The sequence below is a fragment of the Primulina eburnea genome, chromosome 5 (assembly GCF_022965805.1).
Source record: "Primulina eburnea isolate SZY01 chromosome 5, ASM2296580v1, whole genome shotgun sequence".
NCBI classification, from domain to species: Eukaryota; Viridiplantae; Streptophyta; class Magnoliopsida; order Lamiales; family Gesneriaceae; genus Primulina; species Primulina eburnea.
Window position 1 is genome coordinate 8,741,990 of NC_133105.1, and position 26,397 is coordinate 8,768,386.

The 26,397-nt window shown below is 36.0% G+C and overlaps 4 protein-coding genes and 2 non-coding genes across 8 annotated transcripts; 2 read left to right on the forward strand and 4 right to left on the reverse strand.

Annotated features, from left to right (window-relative positions):
- Positions 1–706: 706 nt before the first annotated feature.
- LOC140831724 (transcription factor bHLH148-like) lies at positions 707–1,902 on the reverse strand. Of its 2 annotated transcripts, none has more exons than XM_073195475.1 (2): positions 1,766–1,897; positions 707–1,541 (listed from the first exon to the last, which is right to left on the reverse strand). In XM_073195475.1, the coding sequence occupies exon 2, from the start codon at positions 1,510–1,512 to the stop codon at positions 829–831; it is 684 nt and encodes a 227-aa protein (XP_073051576.1). In that variant the 5' UTR covers positions 1,513–1,541; positions 1,766–1,897; the 3' UTR covers positions 707–828. The 2 variants fall into 2 exon arrangements, with proteins under 2 accessions (XP_073051576.1, XP_073051575.1); XM_073195474.1 differs by having other exon boundaries at positions 708–1,513; positions 1,766–1,902.
- Positions 1,903–3,042: 1,140 nt separating this feature from the next.
- On the reverse strand, positions 3,043–5,551 carry LOC140831725 (uncharacterized). Of its 2 annotated transcripts, XM_073195477.1 has the most exons (4): positions 5,411–5,551; positions 5,160–5,276; positions 4,243–4,734; positions 3,043–3,518 (listed from the first exon to the last, which is right to left on the reverse strand). In XM_073195477.1, exons 1-3 carry the CDS (start codon positions 5,504–5,506, stop codon positions 4,267–4,269), a joined length of 681 nt encoding a protein of 226 aa, XP_073051578.1. In that variant the 5' UTR covers positions 5,507–5,551; the 3' UTR covers positions 3,043–3,518; positions 4,243–4,266. The 2 variants fall into 2 exon arrangements, with proteins under 2 accessions (XP_073051578.1, XP_073051577.1); XM_073195476.1 differs by lacking the exon at positions 3,043–3,518 and having other exon boundaries at positions 3,819–4,734.
- A 15,522-nt stretch (positions 5,552–21,073) lies between these two features.
- Positions 21,074–21,873, reverse strand: LOC140832905 (calcium-binding protein CP1). The gene has a single exon (XM_073197189.1). It carries the CDS (start codon positions 21,702–21,704, stop codon positions 21,240–21,242), a length of 465 nt encoding a protein of 154 aa, XP_073053290.1. The 5' UTR covers positions 21,705–21,873; the 3' UTR covers positions 21,074–21,239.
- Positions 21,874–22,978: 1,105 nt separating this feature from the next.
- Positions 22,979–23,053, forward strand: LOC140833234 (small nucleolar RNA R66). Its single transcript, XR_012118365.1, has one exon. It is a non-coding gene; the product is annotated as a small nucleolar RNA R66 (small nucleolar RNA).
- Positions 23,054–23,126: 73 nt separating this feature from the next.
- Positions 23,127–23,198, forward strand: LOC140833248 (small nucleolar RNA snoR118). Its single transcript, XR_012118379.1, has one exon. It is a non-coding gene; the product is annotated as a small nucleolar RNA snoR118 (small nucleolar RNA).
- Positions 23,199–24,252: 1,054 nt separating this feature from the next.
- LOC140831338 (uncharacterized) lies at positions 24,253–24,840 on the reverse strand. The gene has a single exon (XM_073195090.1). It carries the CDS (start codon positions 24,838–24,840, stop codon positions 24,253–24,255), a length of 588 nt encoding a protein of 195 aa, XP_073051191.1.
- Between the last annotated feature and the right edge of the window lie 1,557 nt (positions 24,841–26,397).

Sequence of the window (26,397 nt, forward strand, 5' to 3'; positions counted from 1 at the left end):
ATGCATTAATTAGCATATTTATAAAAGCATAAAATTTTCGAAATTACAATATTTATTTGTTTTTGCAACTAGATCAAATTTAAAAAAAATGCTAAATATTTGTCAAATCATTATCAGACATGCTTAATCATAATTAAAATTTAAGAAATAAACATCTAAATTATAAAATTGATTTATTATTTTAAAATAAAAAGACATACCTTCAAAATAAAAAATTTAAAAAGTAAATAGATGCGATTAATTATGCTTAATTACACTTAATTAAACGCTTTAATTGCGCTTAATTCAGTCAAACTACAGTTTAACCGTTTTTCTCCGAAGCGAGTGTTTTTGTCGAGCTTCAAATTTAAGCACGTTTAAGCCGGCTTTTTAGAACACTTATTTGGAGTAATGAACTCGATCCCGGGCCGGTTCTTTATCCGACACATTTTGACCCGATGTTTCTGAATGGTGTTAAAATTAAGCTCAAGTGTGATTCTTGTGACCCACATCAAGAAACATTGATTCCTCGTGCCTGATTAGCAGCAACTCTCATTATTTGGTTTAACATGGTAACATTATTTTAACGACAAAGATATATATATATATAAATATATATATATATACATTGGAGAGCAATATCTCAAACGAGATATCAAGTTCGAGATTCTGACTGTTTCAGCTCCACCAGTTCAATATATATATATATATATATATATATATATATATATAACACAAGCCTTTATTTTTTGTTTTTTAAGGGAAAAAATATATACTGCATTACAATATTCTGCTAAAAATAATGATAATACCAATTAACAATAACAAATAAGTAAGAGAGAAACATTATCAGATACTTGGAGTTCGGCTAGAGCCGGGACCATCCACCGCGCCACTAGCAACAGTTGGGCCGGAGCCAGAAAGCAAGGAGGCTAATGCGCTCATAGCTCGCACTTGCATTTCAAGCGCAGCTATATAGTCAGTAACCTCCTCCAGAACCACCGGCAATGGCTGTTTCCGGCAGCCAGGAACCAATCCGCCGAGAACCCGTGCCTTGCGCTGAACAGTCTGCATACTCTTCCATTTCAACCGCGTAACGCTTACCTTCGATCTCCTCGGCGGCCCGCCGCTCCCGGAGGCCATCATCTCCACCTTCCGCTGTTGCTTGGTGATGTTCTTCTTCTTGAGAAACCTCAACCTGAGCCGGTTCGTGAGCATGGCTCTGCTCCACCTGGACCTCCCACGGGCTGTGGCGGCTAGGACTCGATCGGCGGCTTCCCGGACCGCCCGGTTCATCTTCGGAGCCGACGAGTCGCCGCGCTGGACTTGGCGGATGGCTTGGAACAGTTTTGAGGAATAAACCTGCTGCTGAGCATCGGATCTCCATTGAACCAAGGAAGTTTGAGGCAAATTATCATTATTACCGTGATGATTTAGACTAATCTCTTGGCTTGCGATTTTCTTCTTCCTCTTCCTTCTGGTCGATGATCTTTCGAAGCTCGCCGCAGGACTCGACACCATTGATGACGTCATCCTGCAGAGCTCAAATGCAAATTAAGAAACTGACATGCAGATTCATAGGAAACCAAATTCAAAGCAGTACTGAAAGATTCAAGCACGAGATGTACAGCAGAAAATCAACTCAAATGCATCAAACAGAATTTCATCAAAAAATCGAAGAACAGACGTAAGAAAAGAAATAAATCATCTATCGCTCAAACAAATCAAAAAAGAATGAATAAACAATCAAAAACCAAAGTCTAGAACACCAAACGAACCATTATACCTGAAAGAATCTGCGTAAAACTGGAGCTCCTTGAATGAAAATGGAGAAACAAGTAGATATACATCAATGTGCAAGCATTCTTCGTAAGGAAGAAGAGATTGCCTTGATGGGAATCACAATGGAGTTGGCTTGAGGAGGCATGCGACTCCTTTATATTTAAAATTAATGGGCTTTTCTATTTTTTTTAAAAGTGAACAGTGTCTTGTTTGGGTTTGGGCCATGTGGATATCCTGGCCCACACTACTCGAAAGGGCCCATTTTCATGTGCGTTTTCCCTCTCTGTTGTCACTCCTTTCTACTGTTTGAGCTTTTTTAAGTTTTATTTATTCATTAATTTGACCACTCCTATTTTTCTACTTCTCTTTTACAACTGTAAATATTAGAGCATAGCTAGCCCATAGATTAGGTGTGATTGATTTGGAAAAGCTATTTTTTTTGTATGACCAAATAAAGTTAGAAAATTAATCCCAATCAATTTATTCATGTGCTGACGAAGGGGCATGCATATCTTCTTTATGGGCAAAAAAATCCATATCGTTCTAATATTATAAATAAATTAAAAATAATAATATTTTTATTATATTTTTATCCACTTATCTTGTGGATCACGTGACAAAAAAATTAAAGAAACAATAGTGGCATGACTAAATTGTTGATTACAATGAAAACAACCCAAAAGATGGTCTAATAATAACGAAAACTTTCATTTATTTTTTGGTGGGACATGGGCAATTAAACATGCATATGCGACCCAAAGTGTTTTGTTGGATATATACATTAGCTTTTCAAAAAGTAAGACAGGCTGTTAACCCAATAAGCACAATCCCATTTACATTGCTATTGCATCCACCCCTTTTTCTGGGATTTGATAGGACTAGCAGCAGCACACATGCAGCAACAATTTGCTGCCGAGTTTGAGGCCATCAAGAAAAAATACAAATTTTTGCTAATAAACGCAGATTACTCGATATATCATAGTATAAGACAAAACAAAGTAAATATAAGAATAACACTTTCGATGTAGTTATAACAATTAAATCAGGCAGACGCCATCTATTTGGTGGAAGGATCCATCACTAAATAAGCCCATCCAAGGACTAAAATTAAACCTCGAGCAATAATACATTCTCGTTGTAGCATATGGTTCCCTGAATGTCTTAAAGTTTACAGGCTTATCAATGTGGATTCGGTTTTGGGACTGCTAACTGTGCCAGAATCAATATCTGAAAATTTTTAAACGACATCTGAAAATTTTTTAAGTTCTGCGATTTTTAATTTTAAAAGGGATACTGCTTCTGTTGGTTTGTGCTCTAAATACTCTAGTATTGAAACTGAGTGGCATTATTAATTTATACGCCCTGATATATTTAGTATAATTTGTAAATGATGCAAAACAGGCAGTGCATGTGGCTGCATCTCTGGCATTATAATCCTCTGCTTTGATTGGAGTTTTTCTGATCTTTTAAGATTTGGCAAATCCAAGGCTTCTCCCTATTTCTAGCAACTTTGTCCCATCAACTTTCCTGGGGCATATGTCGACACATCCTCAATTGTAAAACTGTGTTTTTTTTTTCCTTTTAACCCAGGTATCTGCTGTTAATTTTGAGGAAGGAATCCCGAAATAATAATACATGAAGTTACTTAACATTCTTTATATGTATGGTAGAATTGCGGAACTTCTAGTAACTACTGAAACGTTAAGAAGGCCCATACATCACGTGCCAGAGAATATTTATCCCCCAACAGCATACACCTATAAACACAGTTGGGGAAAAAAGATGATGTTTTTATTTTTTAAATTGAGTGGATAAAAAAGAAGGGATGTGAAACAGCATTTAAGATGGAGCACCACAATTGGCTACAAATGCATGAACGATCAAAATGCATTTGACCGCACAAATGTAGTATGTACTTTTATTTTGACAAAGAAGCTATCTTCAGACTGGACGGGCTGAAATATTTGGAGTTTTTGTGACTTGTTGCTCCATATTCGTGAATATGTCACTTTGAAATCACATTCAACCTTTCAGGGGCTGAAACAAGAAAGTAACAAGAAAGCCTCTCCTAATTCACAATTCTGATACAATTGGAGTGCGTTTATAAGCCATACTCATTAAGGGAGTTGGAGTCTGAATATTCGGTTATGTTATTCGATGAATTGAGAATTACACGTGAATTGTGGTTATGTGATCATATAAAATCTATTAAATTCTCATGCCACTCCAAAGGTAAACTCTAAGTTCACTTTAGAAGTCCAAGAAACAATCCTTTCATACATTGATACATACAAGTGTTTTAAGGCAAAAGGGCTCATAGTCAATCTAAGACATTATTAGGCATAAACTCAACATGAAAGTGTGTGTATGATTCTTTGTGTGCGAAAATCAGTATCCTAAAGTTGAGTTGTTTGGTTGTGATGAGGTTTATGAACACTCGGCTAAAGGAGAAACATATCAAATGGCAGTAAGAGCCATTACCTCTGTTACAGTCTCGATATCGGATCAAGTTGGCGTTGATCTGGTGGAATGGCCACTCTCTCCAATCCTGAGGAATGAAAACACAAACACCGCGAGGGCCCCAAGCATAAAACTTAGGAAGACCAAATTGGCTCTGCTAGTTAAAAGCTGATAGACCAAGCCCCTCTCTTTGTACAGACCTCCATGAAATTCTTTAATGATGGTCTCCAGCAGGACTTCCAGAAGCTTTCTCGATTCATACTCAACTTCCGATTTCATGACCTGAATTCTAGCAGTTGTCAGATGTTTTATCACAATCTCTGCCTCAATAGGTAATATGTCCTTGATTGAATCGAACTCAGGATTTTCACATTTGGGGACTGAAGCAACCGAAGCCGCATGCTCATCAGAAGTGATTATAGATTTTGGAGACGATGCTGGAGCTTGATCTGAGCGATCAATTGTTTCGGACGTAGATGTCACCGAAGAATCCACTGGATTAACTACAGAGTTCTGAAAAATAAATATGCTATCAGCACTCTAAAACCAGTTTAAAAAAGGCCTAAATCCAATTAACGACGCAGAAAGGAAGCAGGGGCTCGCTCCAACAAAACAAACACCAGGATCGAAACACTATCTTCGAAATTGAAGTATTCCAAAGACTGTGATACCTTAGCTTGAAGTTGCAGTAACTGCACGCTCAATTGTATTATACTGATCTACGAACTATATGTATTCCAAAATTCACCCATGCACTTATCACTTTCTTATTTTCAGTACCGCATTATTATTGTTACTGTATTTGTAGCAGAACACCTAATCTAAATCGACAAACGTGATAGGAACCACGAGTAACAAAGCCAAATCAATCACAAGCTGAAGAACTCAAGTGAAAACAAAAAAAAAAGAACAAAACGAAATTCCCATTCAAACATTACCTCAGAAGATTCACTGACAGGAGTATCCACAGAAACGGCAGAGATGGAAGAACCGAACTCCGTCGCAAAATCCGAAACCTTCTCTTCAGAAATTGCCGCAAACGCAGGATTCAAACTCTTCTCCGTCATGTGAAAAATCGAAATCAGTAGCATAAATGCTCGTGAAACTCGCATCCAATCAACTGTACAGCCGATGCTTGATACAAATTACGCATACATGTATATGAATACGAATATGAGTTAGATTTTACCTTTCGGTGCTTCTTACTGAGATCGGGAGTAATTTTGGATCGCCGATTTGCAGTAATCTGATCTTTCTGTGGCGTTTGAAATTGAGTCTCTCTCATTCTCGATGCGTATCAGAGAGCGCGAAAATTATAGTACCGCTTGATTGGAGTGTCGAACGACATAAATTTCAATGGATTCACAATTTATTTATAGATAAATTCGCACCGGACGTATTTTGTAAAATATGTCTCTTATTTGGGTCATTCATGTAAAAATATTAAATTTTATGCTAAAATAGTGCATGATATACTTCAGTAAAAAAAAATTGTAGGAATAAACGCTTGTGTCGCAAAAAATATGTTATTATTTAACAATTTCTATAGGATCCAGGCGTTTTTGTAATCAAAATTCATAGATGGTGATAACAGTACAACTCAAATATTTTAAATCATGCAACAATCTAAACTCGACATTTGGATCAATCTTGTAGGACCGAGCGCTTGCCGCTTTACCAAAAGTTATAGGTGCAACTCAAATATTTTAAACCGCACAACAGCTCAAACACCACGGTTCGATCGCTCTACCAAGTAGGGACAATTATTGCACCCAACAAATCTCTTAGTAGTAGGGAGATTATTGTTGCTCAACAATTCTATTTTTTAAAAATATTATTTAACAATTAATTTGATGAACAAATGTCTAGGCCAGTAAAAAGTGTATATTGCAAGACATTCGCAATTTTGTATATGATTTTGATTGCTGATCGGACTGGAAATCCCTCGTATGATATTGGGTTAGCAGTGTATGCATTTTACTCTTAACGGCATCAAAGTTCTCTGCTTGTTTTGATTTAGTAGTTCTGCCATTCAATATTTTAAAATTGGTTTGGAAATTAAATTTAGATTAATTCGAGAAGATTATCTTTTGAAGAATCGCGAGTCGGGATTTGAATCGGATTACAATTTTTAATTTTTTTATTTATTTTCATCCTTAAATTTAAGAGTATTGAGTCTCATGTGAGACCGTCTCACGGATCCTAATCTGTGAGACGGATCAACCCTACTAATATTCATAATAAAAAATAATACTCTTAGCATAGAAAGTAATATTTTTTCATGAATTACCCAAATTAAGATCTGTCTCATAAAATACGACCCGTAAGATCATCTCACACAAGTTTTTGCCTAAATCTATATTATTATATTAAGTATGAGGCCCTAATAATAACCGTTCTATGAGGACACCAAATTTCTTTCTTGTTTTACCTTTTTTAATCTTTTATATTTACTATTTACTATTTTATCATAGTTGAGCCCCTAATAATAACCGCTCTATGAGGACACCAACTTTCTTTCCTATTTTACACTTTCTCATTTTTTATATTATATTTTTTCTTAACAAATAATATTATGTTCACCGTTATAAGAAAACTGCTCACGTGAAAAATAATATTATTTCTTCTCCAAACTAACCACCATGAAAAATAAAAAGTCTTCTTTATGTTGTGACGTCATTATATTGTAATATCAGGAATATTTAATATATTAGCCACATGTTCAGGACACACGCAACGCGTGTGCCGCGGTTACCAGTTTAATGTAATGTTTACATATTTATTTTATTTATTTACATGTTCAAATTTTTAAGTTGGCCTCCAAGGTGCAGTAAATGTGCTTCCTGTATATTATAATAAAAATTGCTTACTACTTTTTTTATTAGAAGTTAATATTTGTACTCTATTTTTTTTATTTACACTTTATCTATGAATAAATTTTATATATATTTTACCCATAAAATAGTGTGTAGATAACACAAAATAGAGTTTAATTATCAGTTCTCTTTTTTATTTTGAAAAATTATCGAATTAACATCTCATGTACTCTTAAATCAATATCCCCGATCAATATTTTGTGTAGTAGGTGGATACATTAATATTAATAAATATTTCTTTTTACAACATTTTTTGCTGAAACTTTTCAAATATGAGAAAAACTCTTTTATTTAAATATATATATATATATATATATATATATATATATATATATAATGGTCTTGTTATTGGAATGATTTAGTTTGGAATTATAATTATGGAAAATTATAATTTTAGTCACATAAATTTGTGAATTTTGGATTTTAATCTTGTAATTTGTCAATTTTATATTTGTCTCCACTAAATTGAATTTTTTTTATCATTTGTCGCTCGTAGCCACTAAATTTATGAAATATTGATTGTTTGATATTGATACTCTCCTATGTGACTCATATAATGAGAAGAAAGCATATGTTGTACTAACTAAAATCAATCTAAGAAAAATTAAAAGGAAACGGAAAGTTCCTCCATTTTTGAAATCTTGAATATCATTTTGCATTAATTTCTCCGTTGGTCTTGTTTAGATTTATTTTAGTGTGTATAATATATGTTTATTCTCATTATAGAAGACACTCAGGAGAGCATCAGTGTCGGATAAACAATATTCGATGTGATTTGTTGATTTTTGGCTAAAAAATGAATAAAAACCGAGTTATTGAATGAAAATTCAAATATTAATAAGTTGCGAGATTAAAACTCAAAACATGTTAACTTACATAACTAAAATTACAATTTCTCTTATATTTAAATATAGTGAGATCACATTTTAAGAAAAGTATAAATTGTGAGAAACTAATGGTTTAGACTATTCTTGACTCCAGGTACTACGTAGCCATTGGATCTTTTTGTTGGGAGTAAACCTCCCATACATTCATGTGAGTTTCATGTTGGGTTTAGAAACTCTAACAATCTTGATTTTTTATTATAAAAAAACTTGTTATTTTGTTTTCAACATATTTATTTAAGTGTAAAGTTGCCAACTCAAGATGGAAACTGAAACTCGAATAGCCAAACTGAAAATTTGGTGAGTTATAGTATTTTGATAAAATCTCACAGATCGGTGAGGCAAATGACCGGCTATTAAAAAGACTGAACAAGTTGCAAAACCAAACTGATTGCAACGAAAATAACAATTAGTTGGGCATAAGAAATTGCAGTATTTTGGTCAGTCTGATCAGATCGGTTATCCAAGTGGAACGATTTAGAATGTGTTATGAAGATAATACAATGATCTTCAAATCATATTCACAAGTCGAAGTCTGAATCAGAGTTTAATATGCTAACAAATGATGATAAAGCTACAAGTTTTGCACATGTTGATTTCAGTAGATTTCATCAGTTTGGTTCAGTCTGGCTAACGAGCCCCACACAATAATAAGTCTAGCTTACGAGTCTAACTGATATAAGATCTCAAAATTGTTATAAGATATATATGGACAAACAGAAATGTATACTGAAAACCAGCGAGGTAGTATTATGAACAAAACAGTAGGACAATGCTCAAAATAAAGCAAACTGAGGCCTGTATGAAATACAGTGTCCTTAAAACAGATTCGTCCCCTCCGAGATGTGCTTCGAGGATGAACTTGGACGTCTGTTTCCCAGGATACAACGGAACAACCAGTAGTACCCTAGCACGAGGTGCCACCGCGGCGAACTGAAATGTACCTGAACTTTATCACGAGACAGAGTAACGATAAAGGAGCAGCAGCCGATGGAAGCAGCAGGAGCCGAGGCAGCAAAACAAGCACAGCTACGAAAATATCAGAATGTAGGAGAGTGTGTTGGGTGTGTTTGAAGGACTTGAGGCTGCCCTTATATATAGGCACTCTGGTTCCATATGGACAGTCACGGTTGGCCATCTGAAAGGCCAAAGGTCAGTCCAACTAGAGCACCAAAAGTCAGTCCAGCTGGAGCACCAAAGGTCATTTCAGTTTGGAATACCAACGGTCAGTTGAAATACCAAAGGTCTTGGTCCATAATGTAAATTTCCGAAAATAAAATAGCAAAAGCCAGGTGAACCTTGGTGGGAAATTTTGCTTTGATCGGTCCGACATTCGACGCACCCAGGTCGCGCTCATACACAAGTCAAGTCTTTTTCCACTGCAAATCGGGCTCATGATTTGTACCCCCCCTGCGCCTGTGTGCGCGAGAGAGAGCCTCTTGATCAATCATTGTTACACCTCCATAAAGTGCAACTCAATATAAGCTCACCAATGCTATGTTTATTTTCCTATGTAGGACATTTCCCACTTACCAACTATTGGGCATTGCTGGTCCAATTTCTCATTCAATTGATACAAGCCCAATAGGCCTCTTAGTCCAACAATCCCCCACATAAATGGAAATTGAAGGATATTTAAAAATTTTCGTGATAAAGTTCAACAGTAGAATCTTGCATAGGATAAGTAGGTATTACCCTTTGAACCTTCCCTCGTGAAAGCATAATAATTCACTGGTTGACAGTAGACATGATGTCTTTGAACTGTACAGCCGTTTGTGTGAGTTAAGATATACTTCACACATGACTCTTCCTAATACTATTCAGTTCTCATGATTGTGTTCGTTTTGGCCATGAACACACTCCTGGTTCTGCAAGAGGGTCTAGAATTGAGCCCTGCAATTCCTTCAAAGCGGCCCCATATCTCTCTCACACAGGTGATTCTATATTGATTCTTATCAGAATCATTAAAAACCATAAGCTTATCCTCAACATTCACTGTTTCATAAGAAGAATGGATTAGGGATAACCTCCACAGTGATTCTCCAAATTAGTGCGATTAGGTTGTCCCATTGAACCTAGTTCTTGGGATCTCCAGTCAGCGTAGGTTGGGTTTTTCTTCGCACCAATTTATTCTATAGGCTTGAGCCTCATTCCCCTTGACCTTTTCGCAACTAACTCTCTGTTTAACCCTTTGGTTAGCAGATCCGCTATATTATCATTTGACTTTACATAGTCAACAGAGATAACTCCAGTTGAGAATAGTTGTCTAATGGTATTATGTCTACGACATATATGCCTAGACTTATCATTATACATTTTATTTTGTGCCCTTCCATTCGCAGATTGGCTATCACAATGTATGCAAATAGCCAGCACAGGTTTTTCCCATCCTAGAACATCTTCTAAAAAGTGACGCAGCCATTCAGCCTCTTCACCACACTTGTCAAGAGCTATAAACTCAGATTCCATCGTGGATCTGGCTATTACAGTTTGTTTGGAATATTTCCACACAATTGTTGCACCTCCTAAAGTGAATACAAATCCTCTTGTAGATTTTGAGTCTTTCATATCAGATATCCAATTTGCATCACTGTATCCTTCAATAACAACAAAATATCTGGTATAGTGTAGCCCCTGATCACGAGTTAGCAATCTGATAATTGCTTTCCAGTGTTCAACTCCTGGATTACTCATGAATCTACTCAATTTGATTATTGCATAGGCTATGTCTGGTCTTGTACAACTCATTAAGTACATCAGACTTCCAATGACTCGAGAGTATTCTAATTGAGACATACTCTCACCTCGATTCTTTGATGAATGTTGACTGGTATCTATCGGGGTTCTAGCCAATGCAGAGTCATCGTTATTGAATTTCTCAAGTATTTTGTCAACATAATGAGACTGACTTAGGACTAGCCCTTCTGATGTTCTATGGATTTTAATTCCAAAGATTACATTGGGTAAGCCCAAATCTTTCATGTCAAATCTTGAGTTTAATAACTTCTTGGTGGATTTGATCGTCTTATCATTACTATCAATGATAAGTATGTCATCTACGTAAAGACATAAAATGACATATCCCATTTCAGTGTTCTTTATGTATACACATTTGTCACATTCACTGAATTTAAATACAATTTCCATCATGGCCTTATCAAATTTTTCGTGCCATTGCTTTGGTGCTTGTTTTAAGCCATACAGAGACTTCACCAGTTTACATAATTTATTTTCTTGCCCAGTCGCAGAAAATCCCTCTGATTGTTCCATGTAAATTTCCTCTTCTAAATCTCCATTTAGAAAAGCTGTCTTTACGTCTATTTGGTGTACTTCAAGATTCCGCAAGGCGGCAATCGCAAGTATCACACGAGTAGAGGTTATTCTCGATACAGAAGAATATTTGTCAAAGTAATCAAGCCCTTCACGTTGATGGTAAACTTTAATTACCAATCCTGCTTTATACTTATCTATGGTTCCATCTGATTTCATTTTCCTTTTGAAAACCCATTTACAACCTAGTGGTTTGCTTCCCGGAGGAAGATTTACTAATTCCCACGTATGGTTTTGTAAAATTGATTTCATTTTGGAATTGATAGCCTCTTTCTATAGAGGTCCCTCGGATGAACTAATTCCTTCCTTGAAGCTTTGAGGTTCACTTTCCATCATGAAAGTGATGAAATCCGGACCAAAGGATTTCTCAGTCCTAGCTCTCTTACTACGTCTAGGTTCAATATCTTGATCAAGCTCTTGTCCTTGATCAATTGTCTCATACAATCTTTTGGATGAACTTGGTTCTTCCTTAGATTTGTATGGAAACATGTGTTCAAAGAACGATGCATTTCTTGATTCCATTATCGTATTCTTATGAATATCAGGTATTTGAGATTCATGTACAAGGAAACGATACGTGGTACTGTTTTGAGCATATGCAATGAAAATGCAATCAACAGTTTTTGGTCCTATCTTTACTTTCTTTGGAGTGGGTACTGCTACCTTGGCAAGACGCCCCCGCACTCGCAAGTATTGGTAAGAAGGACTTCTCCCTTTCCATAACTCATATGGACTTTTATCTAGCTTCTTTCGGGGTACCTTATTTAAAAGGTAGTTAGCTGTTAGAACAGCTTCCCCCCACAAGTTCTGTGGTAAACCAGAACTTAATAACAACGCATTCATCATTTCTTTCAATGTGTGATTCTTTCTCTCTGCAATGCCATTTTGTTGTGGAGAATAAGGTGCAATCTTTCGTGTTTGATACCGTGTTGAGCACAAAACTCAGCAAATGGTGATTCATATTCACCTCCACGATCACTTCTTAGCACCTTAATTTTCTTGCTAATTTGATTTTCAACTTCACTCTTGTATTGGACAAATTTGTCAATCGCTTCATCCTTACTTTTAAGGAGATACACATAACAAATATTTGTGTTATCGTCAACAAAAGTGATGAAGTATTTGTTTCCAGCACGAGTTTGTACACTTTTTAGATCACATATATCACTGTGAATTAGATCAAGTGGTTCACTATTTCTTTCAATAGTTCGAAAAGATGATCTTGTTAGTTTTGCCTCAACACAAGTTTCACATTTGTGTTGTTTATCAATTTGGAATGCAGGAATGCTTTTCATGTTAATTAGTCTACGAATTGTATCGAAATTAACGTGTCCAAGTCTACCATGCCATAAAAAAGAAGACTCGAGCAAGTAAGCAAGAGTATTAATTTTATTCATCACGGTCTTAATAGTCATTACATTTAGTTTGAACAAACCATTACAAACATAACCTTTGTTAACAAACATTCCACTCTTAGACAAAACTACCTTATCTGACTCGAAGACAATGCGGAAACCATGCTTGTTAAGAAGCGACCCGGACACCAAGTTCTTGCGGATGTCAGGTACATACAACACATTGTTCAACGTCAGTTCTTTTCCAGATGTCATCTTTAGGACAAATTTTCCTTGACCCTTGATTTCAGAAGTGGCAGAATTTCCCATCAATAGCTTTTCACCATTCTCAGATTCTTCAAGAGTTGCAAACATCTCCTTGTCTGAGCAAACATGGCGAGTGGCACCAGTGTCAATCCACCACTCTCTTGGATTAGAACCCACCAGAATAACTTCTGATATTACAGCACAGAGATTCATATTCAAAACCTCTTGAGATATGTTCTCTACCACATTCTCCTCTCGATTTCTCTTTGGCTTCTTACATCAGATGCCTTGTGACCCATGACATCACAATTATAGCATTTTCCCGAGAATTTCTTCTTTGAAACGCCTCCTTTGGGTCCCATGTTCAACCTTTTGCTGGAGGAGGAAAATGTTCTCTTTTTCAAGCTTTGACCATGCTCGACAACATTTGCCTTAGCGGCAACAGGAGAAAACAATCGTCTTTCCGAACTCTTGTTGTCTTCCTCGATGCGCAGTCGAACAATGAGCTCTTCACCATTCATCTCCTTTCGCTTGTGCTTCAAGTGATTTTTGAAATCCTTCCAAGCTGGTGGTAGCTTCTCAACAATAGCAGCCACTTGGAATGATTCGATCAAAGTCATCCCCTCACCGTGAATCTCGTGAAGAATCACTTGGAGTTCTTGAACTTGGCTGATAACCGGCTTTGAATCCACCATTTTAAAGTCCAGAAAGCGACCAGCAAGAAATTTCTTGGCCCCGGAATCCTCGGTTTTGTACTTTCTGTCAAGGGATTCCAACAGCTCTTTAGCCGTTTTCTTTTCGCAAAACACGTTGTAGAGCGAATCGGCCAATCCGTTTAGTACATAGTTTCGGCATAAGAAATCAAAATGATTCCATGCCTCAACCGCACTAACAGATTCAACATCTCCCTCACCCTCGTTGAGTTTAGGAGCATCCTCAGTAAGGAATCTGGCCAAGTTCAGCATCGTCAAGTAAAACAACATCTGCTGCTACCTTTTGAAGTCCACACCAGTGAACTTCTCAGGTTTTTCACCATGGCTGGCTGGAACGGCAGCCGCAGTAGCACGTGGGGTACCACGAGGGACAACTTGAGGAGGGACAACATGACTAGTTTCTCTTTGCACGCTGGTTTCAGTAGCCATATCTGAAACAACATGTAATGAGTAATCTGTTTTAAGATTGTTATAAGATATATATGGACAAACAGAAATGTATACTGAAAACCAACGAGGTAGTATCGTGAACAAAACAGTATGACAATGCTCAAAATAAAGCAAACCGAGGCCTGTATGAAATATAGTGTCCTTAAAACAGATTCGTCCCCTCCGGGATGTGCTTCGAGGATGAACTTGGACGTCTATTTCTCAGGATACAACGGAACAACCAGTAGTACCTTAGCACGAGGTACCACTGCCGCGAACTGAAATGTACCTGAACTTTATCACGAGACAGATTAACGAGAAAGGAGCAGCAGCCGGTGGAAGCAGCAGCAGCCGAGACAACAAAACAAGCAAAACTACGAAAATATCAGAATGTAGGAGAGTGTGTTGGGTGTGTTTGAAGGACTTGAGGCTGCCCTTATATATAGGCACTCTGGTTCCATATGGACAGTCACGATTGGCCATCTAAAAGGCCAAAGGTCAGCCCAGCTGGAGCACCAAAGGTCATTTCAGTTTGGAATACCAACGGTCAGCTGAAATACCAAAGTTCTTGGTCCATAATGTAAATTTCCGAAAATAAAATAACAAAAGCCAGGTGAACCTTTGTGGGAAATTTTGCCTTGATCGGTCCGATATTCGACACACCCAGGTCGCGCTCGTATGCTTGCACACAAGTCAAGCCTTTTTCCACTGCAAATCGGGCTCATGATTTGTACCCCCCTGCGCCTGTGTGCACGAGAGAGAGCCTCTTTGACCAATCATTGTTACACCTCCATAAAGTACAACTCAATATAAGCTCACCAATGCTATGTTTATTTTCCTATGTGGAATATTTCCCACTTACCAACTATTGGGCATTGCTTGTCCAATTTCCCATTCAATTGATACAAGCCCAATAGGCCTCTTAGTCCAACAAAAATTAGTCAGGCTCGGGAAAATAATCTAGCAAGCCAGACATGACGGTTTTAATGTCAGAAACTATCCATAATCTTCTCAAACATTCATATTCTTGTGTCGGGCATATATATATTTCTTGGAGCCTATAAATACAACATCTTGAAGATAAAATTCAAACTTTGGAAGAATATTAAAAGTATGGGCAGCCGGCATGAAGAAATTAGCCTAAATGAGAGCAAACCGAAGTGTGAAGATACATTTGAAAGATACACACACTGTAATTGATTAAATCCAAACGCACAATCACTCGTACATATAAACTAGAGTAGAGCTTCTAAGTTTAGTTGAGTGAGTCTTCACACAATGACATTAAATATTGTGTTTGTAATCTTGGCATAAGAGACATTAAACATTATGTGGATTGTGGGGTTGTGACCTACAATCGAGAGTGTGCTAGGAGTTTCAATTAGGCAGTATATAAGTCTTAATTTGAAATGATTTTGTAAAAAAAAAATTATAAATCAACGTCTTCGAGTGGATCTTTACAAGGGGAAGAATGAGTGACATAGAAATTGTTAATCTCCGAACATTCGTAAACAAATTTATGTCTATTTATTTATTACATTTATTTTCTTGCTATTGTTTTTAAGTTGCATTGTTGAAGCATTTTACTTTTTTTTTTAAATAACAAAATATTGATTGCCAAGTATTTAATAAACAATTCACCCAAACTGTTTTTACATTCAACTTACATAACTTTAAATAAATTTTCAAAATATTTAATTAGTTTCTACGAAAGATTATTTTGATTTTTTTCTGCTTGATTTGAAAATCAAACTCGATTTAATTTATCTGTGTTTAATATTTCAATAATCGAGTTATTGTAGCTCAAAGATTATCCCTTAATCGATCTTATCAATTGATATTAGAGTAGGTTGTTCTTGAAAAAGAATTTGAAACTAATTTGATATGTTGCAAGGCCAAAATTATTACAACAAAAACAACTATCAGTTAGACATGAGCAGTTTCGGTATTTTGATCAGCCTGAACAGCTCGTTTATCAAAATAGAACGATTCAATATTCAAAACATGAAATTGTAAATCGTCAACAACCTCAACTAACAATATTTCAAAAATAAACTTAACTGTAACATCTTTTCAAAAACCTCTCAAAACCTCATGAAAGTCATAAAAATCTTTAACGTAAACTTAAAAATAATTGCGAAAAACTAGCGTTGGTCATTGAGTTATGTGCACCTTCAGTCCAGTAATAACAACCATCAAGTTACTCAACATTAATATCATGCTCACATGCATCGATCACACCTAGTGAGTCTATTGACTCAGTAAACCATAACCATGATAGCGAGTAATATATATACAATCATATGCAACTGTGAAAATCTTTTACTTAACATACATTTCATGAATATGCATAAACATAAACATTTTTCCATTTATCATATACATTTCTTTTCCATCATATACGTATATATTTTCTTTTTCGTTGAATTCATATCGTTAATTGTGACATTCGTATCAGCTGAAGGTAGATGGATCCATCTACGTGTAACCACAGTACTGGGCAGAGAGGACATCAGCGACATTCTCATCCATCAACTGAGCCTTGGCATTACATATCATCATAATCATTGTATCATCGTATTAGTCACAATTACTTCATCTCCTTCAACATTTCATATTTCATCACTTATAAAAATTCAAGCATATAAAAATCATTTTTCTTTTAAACTAAGAATGCAACATATCTTTTAGTATTATCGTTTTACCATAAAATTCCATATACATTTAAAATAAGTATAGTATCATTATATACAACATTCAGGAGACTGTCATGACGACTAACATTTTCCATGTGTAAAATGACTGTTTTACCTCTAGAAGCATAACTTTTTGTATTCTTCCTTAGACCTCTACACGACGACCCAAATCATTCCGAACTTAACAAGTCACCTTAAAATACACCCATAATTAGGGGTGTTCAAATTTCGGTTAAAACCGAAAAAACCGGCCGAACCGTATAATTCGGTTTTTTCGGATCGGTTTTTTCGGTTATTTGACCGGTTTCGGTTTCTATACAACGCATATTCGGTTTTCCGGTTCGGTTTTCGGTTTTTTTTTAAAAAAAACCGAAAAACCGAAAAACCGAATAAATGAGAATTATTTGTTTTTTTTTAATTATATTGTACTTCAAACATATCCTAACTTAAAAATTAAAAATAAAACTTAAAAATAAGTAAATAAATAATACATTAATTTATTTAGGTTTTGACATTCAAAATTTCAGCCGCACAGTCGCACACCTTTGTTGAATTGTTGTGCTTGTGCCTTGCTTCAACCAACAACACAAGTCTAGATTGGATAAGTATAAACCTGTGTTGCTTTGGTAGTTCTCTGCTCTCTAATTTATATATTGTGCATGGTATTTGTTTATGATAAAATTAATTTCTTAATTTCTTTTACAGTAGATTGAGTGATTATGGGTTTTCCGCTTTTTCATTTTCTGGTTTATGGGGTTTTCTCTCTTGGGAAAAAGTGGGTGTTTGGACAAGTTTCAAGTATGCATACATGGTGTTCGATATTATGCCTTTTATCATTGACTCATTTTAATTATGATGAAAGAACCAGGGCGATGTATTTTATTGATATTTAATTGAGTGTATTTGATGGTGTTTTTATTATATATTTAAAATTTATAAACTACATGTATACAAACCGTAAACAACGACCGTAATAACCAAACCGTAATACAAAAACCAAACCGGACCGAATTAAAATGGTTTGGTTTATGGATTCGAAATTCGAAAACAGTTAACCGAAAAAAAACCGAACGAAAGTTATCAAACCGAACAAACCGCCCGTGCACACCCCACCCATAATTATTCCTTAGACATAAACTTATGCCCCTCGACTAATTTCCCAAATCGTTTTAAAACTTAGATGTACCTCCCGATTTTGACTCGTAGGACTTGAAACTTAACCAAAATATATCATACTTTAACCAAAGCTTCCTAACACATAAATAAGCCTTATTAAACTCAATTCAAGCTTACAAAGTCCCTTGAACACGTACCTACAGCTGCTGGTTTTCTACATAGGTGTCATGTTCTAGTCCTAATAGGACTCTAACTCCTCCTAATTCGGTTCCAACCCCTATCCACTTGGTCCAGGCCATGGTCGAACCTCCTAGGACTTAGACCGGCTCCAGAGCAATCAGCTGTACAAAGCCCCACGCCCCAAACAAGCCCAGCCTTGCAACATGTGACCCATAACCACGTGCAACCCTCCCTAGCCAAGTGTGCTTGTTCCTAGCAGGGGCGGATCTAGGATTTTGGCATTGGGGGGGCCACTTAGTTTATTTTGCGACGGTTTTTGAGAAAACCGTCGCTATATGGCGACGGTTTTAATAAACTGTCGCGGATTTTACGACGGTTTTTGTAAAACCGTCGCTAAAAAAAATTTAAATTTTTTGGGGGGCCGTGGCCGCCATATAGCGACGGTTGTTATTAAACCCGTCGCGGATTTTGCGACGGTTTCCGTTACAACCGTCGCTAAAAGTTTTTTTAAAATTTTTTGGGGGGGCCGTGGCCCCCGTTCGCCCTACACTAAATCCGCCCCTGGTTCCTAGCCTTCAAGCAACCCGACCAGAACATAGATACTCCTCTTAGGACCATGAATAAACCCTAGGGACCCTTCTGGACCGAGCCTAAAGAACCTAGAAGCCCAGCCCCTCAAAACCGCAACTTCCCAACCAAGCGCGGCCCACAAGCACACGAGATCACCTAGCCCTTCTAACCTATCATCGTTCAGCCTCCCTTGAACCTTCCTACAGCCCCTTTAGGTCTCCTGGTCTAGCCCTAATAGCTGCTGGAAGCCGTGACCTTAAAGGAGTCATAGCCGCAAACCCTAGCCATGCAAGGACCCTTATTTTAATGCAACCCTTAACCCCTCACGCCCAGCCCCTGTGACAACTTATCTAGGCCCTCAAACCCTCCTAAACTCATCCCTTTTTAGTGTCCCTAAGGTGGCAGCCCCTCAAGCAACAATACAACATGGTTTGGATCACAAAAATTTGAATTATATAGATGCTATGGCATACAAACGAAAATAATTAAAAGTCAACATATTTTTCATGCAAACATACTTCAATAATGTATTATGGTGTGAATGATGTTTGAAAGAAGATTATGGCGTGCCTTTGCGTATTTTACGTACGACAATTAAGTTGAGATGCGAATAACGATGACGAACGGAACCCATTCTTGCTTTTCTCTGAAAGGCGTGCGTTTCCTCCTCAAACTCACGTGTCGTATGTGCTGAATTCTGATGGGGAGATTCCTTGTGTGTGTGTGTGAGGGGAGAGGCGTGTATTATGAGGTTTTGGGGGTAGGGTTTTAAGGCTATTTTTGTTAGTTAAACATGTGTGCAAGTTTGGGCTCATTAGTCTAGTATAATAATCTCATTAAGCCTATTTGTACATATTTAAAATATTTTATTTGGGAAAGTTTGTGAAAATAATAGCCGAGTTATTGAAAAGTTCATATTTTCGTCGAATATCGAATACCGTTTGAAAAATACATCTCGACGTATAAAATCATCTCAAAACACCTCATATTCGAAAATTCCGTTTAAAATACACCAGACATTAAACAATTAAAAAAAATTATTTAACAAAAATATTTTCTCTTTTTCAACCTTCGGTCTCCATTCCTCGATCACATCTCGAATAACTTTTAAAAATACAGTTTTATGCAGTCTAAAATAAAACTATATTGAACATGTAACATGCCTACCATAATCAATTCATGTAATTAAAGCAATTTAATTAAAATGTATAAGAAATTTGATAATTTGCATGCATCTGGTTCACGTGGATATTCAAATTTTTGAGACGTCACAGAATTAGAATTTAAAATACTGATAATTGATGATGAAGCTAAAAGTTCTGCACAGGCTGAAATCAGCCTTCAGATCTCGTCAGTTTGGTTCAGTCTAGCTGACGAGACCAACTGAACAATCAGTCTAGCTAATGAGCCTAACTGACAGCAGACCTCAAATCAGCCAGGCTCGGGAAAAGCGTCTAGCAAGGCGAAACTGACTGTTTTAATATCAGAAACTCTCGAGAATCTTCCCAAACGATCATATTCTTGTGTGTAACATATATATAATTAATGGAGCTAGCTTGTAAATACAACATTTTGAAGATTAAATACAAGCTTTGGAATGAAATTAATAGTATGAACAACCTACTTGAATAAATTAGCTAGAATAAGAGCAAACTCAAGTATAAGGATACAGACACTGTATCAGATTAAATTCTCACACATAATCACGCATACATATACATGAGAGTTGAGTTTCAAAGTCTAATTGAGTAAGTCTTCACGCAAAGATACTAAATATTGTGTCTGTAGTCTTGACATAAGAAACATTAAACATTATACGGATTATGAAGTTGCTACATATAATCAAAAGTGTACTAGTAGTTTCAGTTAGACAAAACACACAAGTTCTAAGATAAAATATGTATAAATAATTATACAAATCAAAATTTTTTAACGAATCTTTTTAAAAAACCAAGAACGGTGGCGTGTAGCCTAAGCCGTAACTAAGTCTCCAGTCATACTAAAAGCGGTGACTAAAATTTTTCCGTTTAAAAAAAATGAGAAGCAATTTTTACACCTTCGCTGACTTCTCGTCATCACTATGTTGTGGCCTTGTGGACTTGTGGGGTTCCACGTTTCCCCGATGCTTCAAATACTTTTCCAAGGTCCTTTATATTAGAAGACCGAATCGAATGAAGATCTATCGTAGCATCTTGGTTTATTCGCATGAGCTGTCCACACACAAACACAAATAACAAATATTCTGGCGTTATATTATTTTATAATCTTTGTCAAAATTATTATATAATACAATTTTTCACGTAGGCATGTTATCGAGAAAAAAAATTATATTTTTAATGATTTTGAAAAATAAATTGAGTATAATTACAAACATGATGTGCCGAGAAAGGATCATTCATAGTGCACAGCAAGAGTAAAACTTCTGACAAAACCACAAAATTTTACTAATCATGCATAAAAAAAATGCGTAAATTTATATAATTTAAAATAATGAATCACAACAATTTTCTTCCGTTTGCGGGAAAAAAATAATCCCACTGGTATTTTGAGAATTATTACATTAAAAAACCCAAAAAAAAAGAAGGGAAAAGAAACAAAAACAACAATTTGCAAAATCAGATCTTCAAAAGGCCAAAATCTTGAGAAACCCTTGGAAAGTAACGCCCCCATTTTGGTCGTCCCCGCCGCCCAACATGATCATGGCCTTCACATCTTCATCGTCGGCTTCGAACCCAGCCCACTTCAGGTAGCTCTTCAGATCTTCGTGCCCCACTTTCCCATCTCCATCTTTATCCATCACCCGGAAAGCATCCTCCATCACCCCAATCCTCTGATCCTTCCCCTTCTTCCCCTCCAAAACCTTCTCGAATTCGTCGTATTCCACGAACCCATCTTTGTTGGAATCCGCGACAGAAATCATGGATTCGATGACCCCCTCCCCGGAAGTGTCGGCCGCGGAGAAACCCCCGTAGAACGCCCGGAGATCCTCGTGGCTGATCTTCCCGTCTCCGTCGGCATCAATGACGTCGAACGCCGATCGAAGGTTCGATTTCCCTCCGCGCGGCAAGGTTGTTCCCGTTGGACACATTGTTGAGAAGAATTTGGCGAGGAGTATATTGTGAATGGAATTGTGAGGAGGGAGTGGAAGGGAATATATAATAGGAGGTCCGGGGATATTGGGTGTTCACCAAAAGGCTTGGCCAGCAAGTTCGATTCTTTGATCTTGGACTGTATACGTCACTGCTGACGTTGGTTGAGCCTCGAAGTGGAAATTTCGAAGAAAGGGTGGGTCCAATTTGTTTTGTTTCACGGGCACGGATTTGGCTGCTTGTCTTGTATTTGATTCTGAAACGTCCATTCTAATTCAATTATTAATATTTTTTCGTTTGTCTCGAATATATAATATGACTTTTTCTATACCCATTTTTTACGAGATCTTGTAATTAACTAACTATTAAAACGATAACAATTTATTTATATAAACACTCGTTACATAAGAGGACAAAAACTTATGTGAGATGGTCTCATGTGTCGTATTTTGTGAGACAAGATATCTTATTTAGGTCATTAATGAAAAATATTACTTTTTATGCTAAGAGTGTTACTTTTATTGTGAATATCGGTAGGGTTGACCCGTCTCACATATAAAAATTCGTGAATCTGTCTCACAAGAGACCTACTCAAATAAGAGTAAAATTTGAAAATTGTTTCCCCAAATTTAGAAAAAAAGCATCAAATGTAGTATCAAAATCCAAAGGTAACAAATTATATGTTCTTAGAATTAAATATTTATATATAAAAAATTACCCAAAAGGCCAAAATTACAATAAACATTCCACAACTCTAAAGTCCAATGGGACATAAATGTTCTAGCCTAACCTTGAGATGTAAGTGAAAAGGTAAAGTAAATAGGCTAAATGCCTTGAAACAAATAGCAGCCCAAATAAATGAGGCCCATCCGATCCACAAGTCTGGGAAAACCCTAACCCCCAATTTCAACTATTTAAGCTCTCTCCAATGCATATCTCCCGCAGCTGCCTGTATTTTCCTTTCCGCGACAATTTTTGTTTTGTTTTTGCAAGTATTCATAGACGCGGAGCCATGGATTCGAGTGATCTCGAGTTAGTGAATATGTATACCCTCGCAGATGAAAATGTGGGGTTTGCCTCGCCTCTCAATAGGAACCCTTCTTCGATTTGGGAATTAGGGTTCTTCAACTATACGTAGTATATGCGTGGAGGCAAAATGCTTATGCAGGGCAGTTGAGTCGCTTCGCCTCAGTTGTGAAACCCAGGCGCAGTGAATTAAACACCTGATAAATCGTTTTCATTGATTATTCGAAATTCGTAGGGGGTATTTTTTTCCGATGATGGCATGAAATCTTTGAGACCTGATTGTCTAATTTGATGACAATTTCAAGCAATTACTTCTGAGGATTTCATTACCCCTCCATTTCTTTTATCTTTTTATATTAATATATTCTTTTAATTTTACATTTATTTGAGATTGAAGAAATGATGATCGCACTGGGCTCTGATTTTATATTGATGGACATTGCAGCCTAGAAAGCTATATCTGATCTCTCTTCAATCTTTTTACGTATTTATCAATTGTGGATGGATGAAGAAATTTGTCGAAAAATTTATTTTAATAATCTCAGAAATTAAGATATCAAATTGGCGAAAAAATATGTACAGTACTTTTTTTCAACGTCGGTATGCTTTATTTATAGATTTTGTGAATAGTATTATTCATGTCAAGAACACGTAAAACAAAGAAGTTTGTTTTATATATATATATATATATATATATATATATATATATATTTGAATCTAACTGAATTATGTAAAATCGAGTATAGTTCTGATTCAAACCGAACCCGTCAAATTTCTCCATCAAAACTGACCGGCCAATTCAAAATAAGGCCATCCACACTAACAAGGGTATTTCCATCAAATTTGTTGATCTCGTACTCTACATCATCAATCAAATATTTCATTGCTCAAATATCCCATATTTCACAATCAAATATCACACCAACCAAATATTTATGGATTCACTGTTACTTTAATTAATATTTTATTTTCATTTAAATAAAATCATTCCATCACTTTAATTAATTTCATCTACTATTTGGTATTATATTTTTATTCAAATATAAAATTAAGAAGTTTATAATACTTATTTTTAAATGACAAATTTGTAAAAAAATAAAAATTATTAAAATTAAAAAATTTATAACGAACATATAAAACTAATGTAAAAAAATAAAAATTATTAAAATTAAAAAATTTATAACGAACATATAAAACTAATTTAACACAAAACAATATTTATAATATTAATAATAAAAAATTACAAACCATAAAACAACATCTATAATAATAATAATTGAAAATTAGTAATTCATGAAAATACTAAAAAATAAGACATGATAACATAATTTACAAACCACACATATATAGTCAAATACACCATTCGTTCACTCATCACGACGACAAGTCTCTCAAATGTGTTCAACCAAATCGTGACGAAGCTGATTATGTATATGACTATCACGTAACTCTGTATTTCTTTGAAGGTATTCGCCAAATTCTATGGTTGAACCCTGATTGGCTATGAAATTATCTCGTTCTTCAAAATCCCACATTGATATTGCATTTATCCATAAACCAATGTCTCCCTGGGTCTCTTATAATTGCCCAACGAGCTTGAAGAACCCCAAATGCCCGTTCAACATCTTTTCTTGCAGCATCTTGTCTTTCTTTGAATTTCATTCTTTTGGGATCCTGTGGACATGAAAAACTCTTCACGAAAGTGGCCCATTCCAGGTATATACCATCTGTTAAGTAGTATCCTTTAGTATATTGTGTATCATTCACAAGAAAATTAACATCCGGTGCATTTCCTTTCAAGACGTCATTAAAAAGAGGCGACTCGTTAAGGACATTTATGTAATTACGAGACCCAGCCACTCCAAAAAAGGCGTGCCATATCCACAAGTCGGCTGATGCAACTGCCTCGAGCACAATTGTTGGGTAGCCATGATCGCCTCGAGTGTACTGGGCTCTCCACGCGACCGGACAATTTTTCCAAGCCCAATGTATGCAATCAAGGCTTCCTAACATACCAGGAAAACCATGTATTTGCTCATGCATTTCAAGCAAACGAGCGATGTCGGTTGCGTTGGGTTTTCTTAAGCACACAAGCCCATATATTTGCATAACATATTGACAAAATTGTGAATTTCGGAATTCATAAGGTGCTTCTAGTCCTTTATCACTGTCACTTGCATCAACACTTGCCCTTCTCGATTCAGTTGATTGAAGCCCCGGTGATTGAAGAGGATTAATTCCATGGGATGGAGCTTGCACCAAATACTAGTTACTCTGCCAATATTCTGGGGGACATGTATTCCACGGAGCTAGAGGGGCGTTCAAAAAATATGGTGGTGGATATGGAAAATGTTGCAAATTCTGTGGGTATTAAGTAAGAAATGGAAATGGAGGATGTTGGACACTCGGACGAACTCGAGAATTTTCTCCACTTGAACTTCCATCGATATTTGGAGAGTTCAAAAAATCCCTAAAAAAATTATTGGAATTATTATCCATTCCAAAAAATTTTTGTATGTAATTTTTTTTTGTGAGAGAAATATTTTTATAAGATGTTAAAACTATGGATTTTAATTTCTTACAAATTTATGTATTTATAGAATAAATTTGAACGTTGAGTAACGTTCAAAACCCAACGTTCAAAATATTCAAAGGTTTGGAAAATAGTGAAAGTTGTGCACAATTCATATCATATATATATTTAATTATTTACACCATAATTAAATATAATTAAAAACTATTAAAAAACAAAAAAAAAAGTAAAGGAGAAACCTGCAGCGTGAATCCTGCAGCGTGATTCACGCTGCAGGTTTCTCTCACACGCGCGTGCAATGCACGCGCGTGTCTCAAGCCAGCGTGAGTTTCACACTGGCTTGATTAAATTAAAAAAATGTAATACCTATTTGTGCTATTCAAATACCCGGTTACAAATTTGTAACTGGGTATTTGAATAGCACAAATATATAGCATCCATGATGGTGGATATTTGGATAGCCAATATTTTGATGACATGGCTACCCAAATATCCTTCACTGTGGATGCCGTGAGGGGTTTTGGCAAGTAGCTTTGTTTGCTGTCAGAATGGACTAGTGGGAATGTGGAATGGGTCTGGTTGACGATGAATTGCTATTTATATCATTAATAATAATAATTAAAGAGTACATGAGACGGTTTCACGAAGTGAGAATCTTTATCTGTGAGACAGATTAACTCTATCAATATTCAAAATAAAAAGTAATAATCTTAGTATAAATAGTAATATTTTTTTATGGATGATTCAAATAAGAGATTCGTTTCACAAAATAGGATATGTAAGATTGTTTCATATAAATTTATGTTATAATTAAAATAGTAAGTATCAATATTTTTTAAAAAAAAATGGGAGCTTGGGAGCCACGGAAATCTTGTAAAAGATTCTTGGTAATTTTTCGGCGTGACGGCTAGGTCTTGGAGCTTGGGAGAAAGATGCACACTTTATAAGTAAGATTCAGGCATCACCACTTAGATTTTTTTTTTGCTTATTTTGTTTTTCTTCATCACCGTAAATTCAAACATCAAATTTTCTAGATTTGATTTCATACAGTAGTTTTATTTTTGACTGAGGCGACGATAGGTCAGGCCAAACTATGTTGATTGCGTATTGAATTAATTCATGTTTTGACTTAA

Coding starts and splice junctions, on each gene's coding strand:
- LOC140831724 (XM_073195475.1), bottom strand. CDS start 1,512: ATGACGTCATCAATGGTGTCGAGTCCTGCGGCGAGCTTCGAAAGATCA.
- LOC140831725 (XM_073195477.1), bottom strand. CDS start 5,506: ATGAGAGAGACTCAATTTCAAACGCCACAGAAAGATCAGATTACTGCA. Junction 5,277..5,410: donor TCAGTAAGAAGCACCGAAAG/GTAAAATCTAAC, acceptor ATGACGGAGAAG/AGTTTGAATCCTGCGTTTGC. Junction 4,735..5,159: donor CTGTCAGTGAATCTTCTGAG/GTAATGTTTGAA, acceptor TTTATTTTTCAG/AACTCTGTAGTTAATCCAGT.
- LOC140832905 (XM_073197189.1), bottom strand. CDS start 21,704: ATGTGTCCAACGGGAACAACCTTGCCGCGCGGAGGGAAATCGAACCTT.
- LOC140831338 (XM_073195090.1), bottom strand. CDS start 24,840: ATGCAAATATATGGGCTTGTGTGCTTAAGAAAACCCAACGCAACCGAC.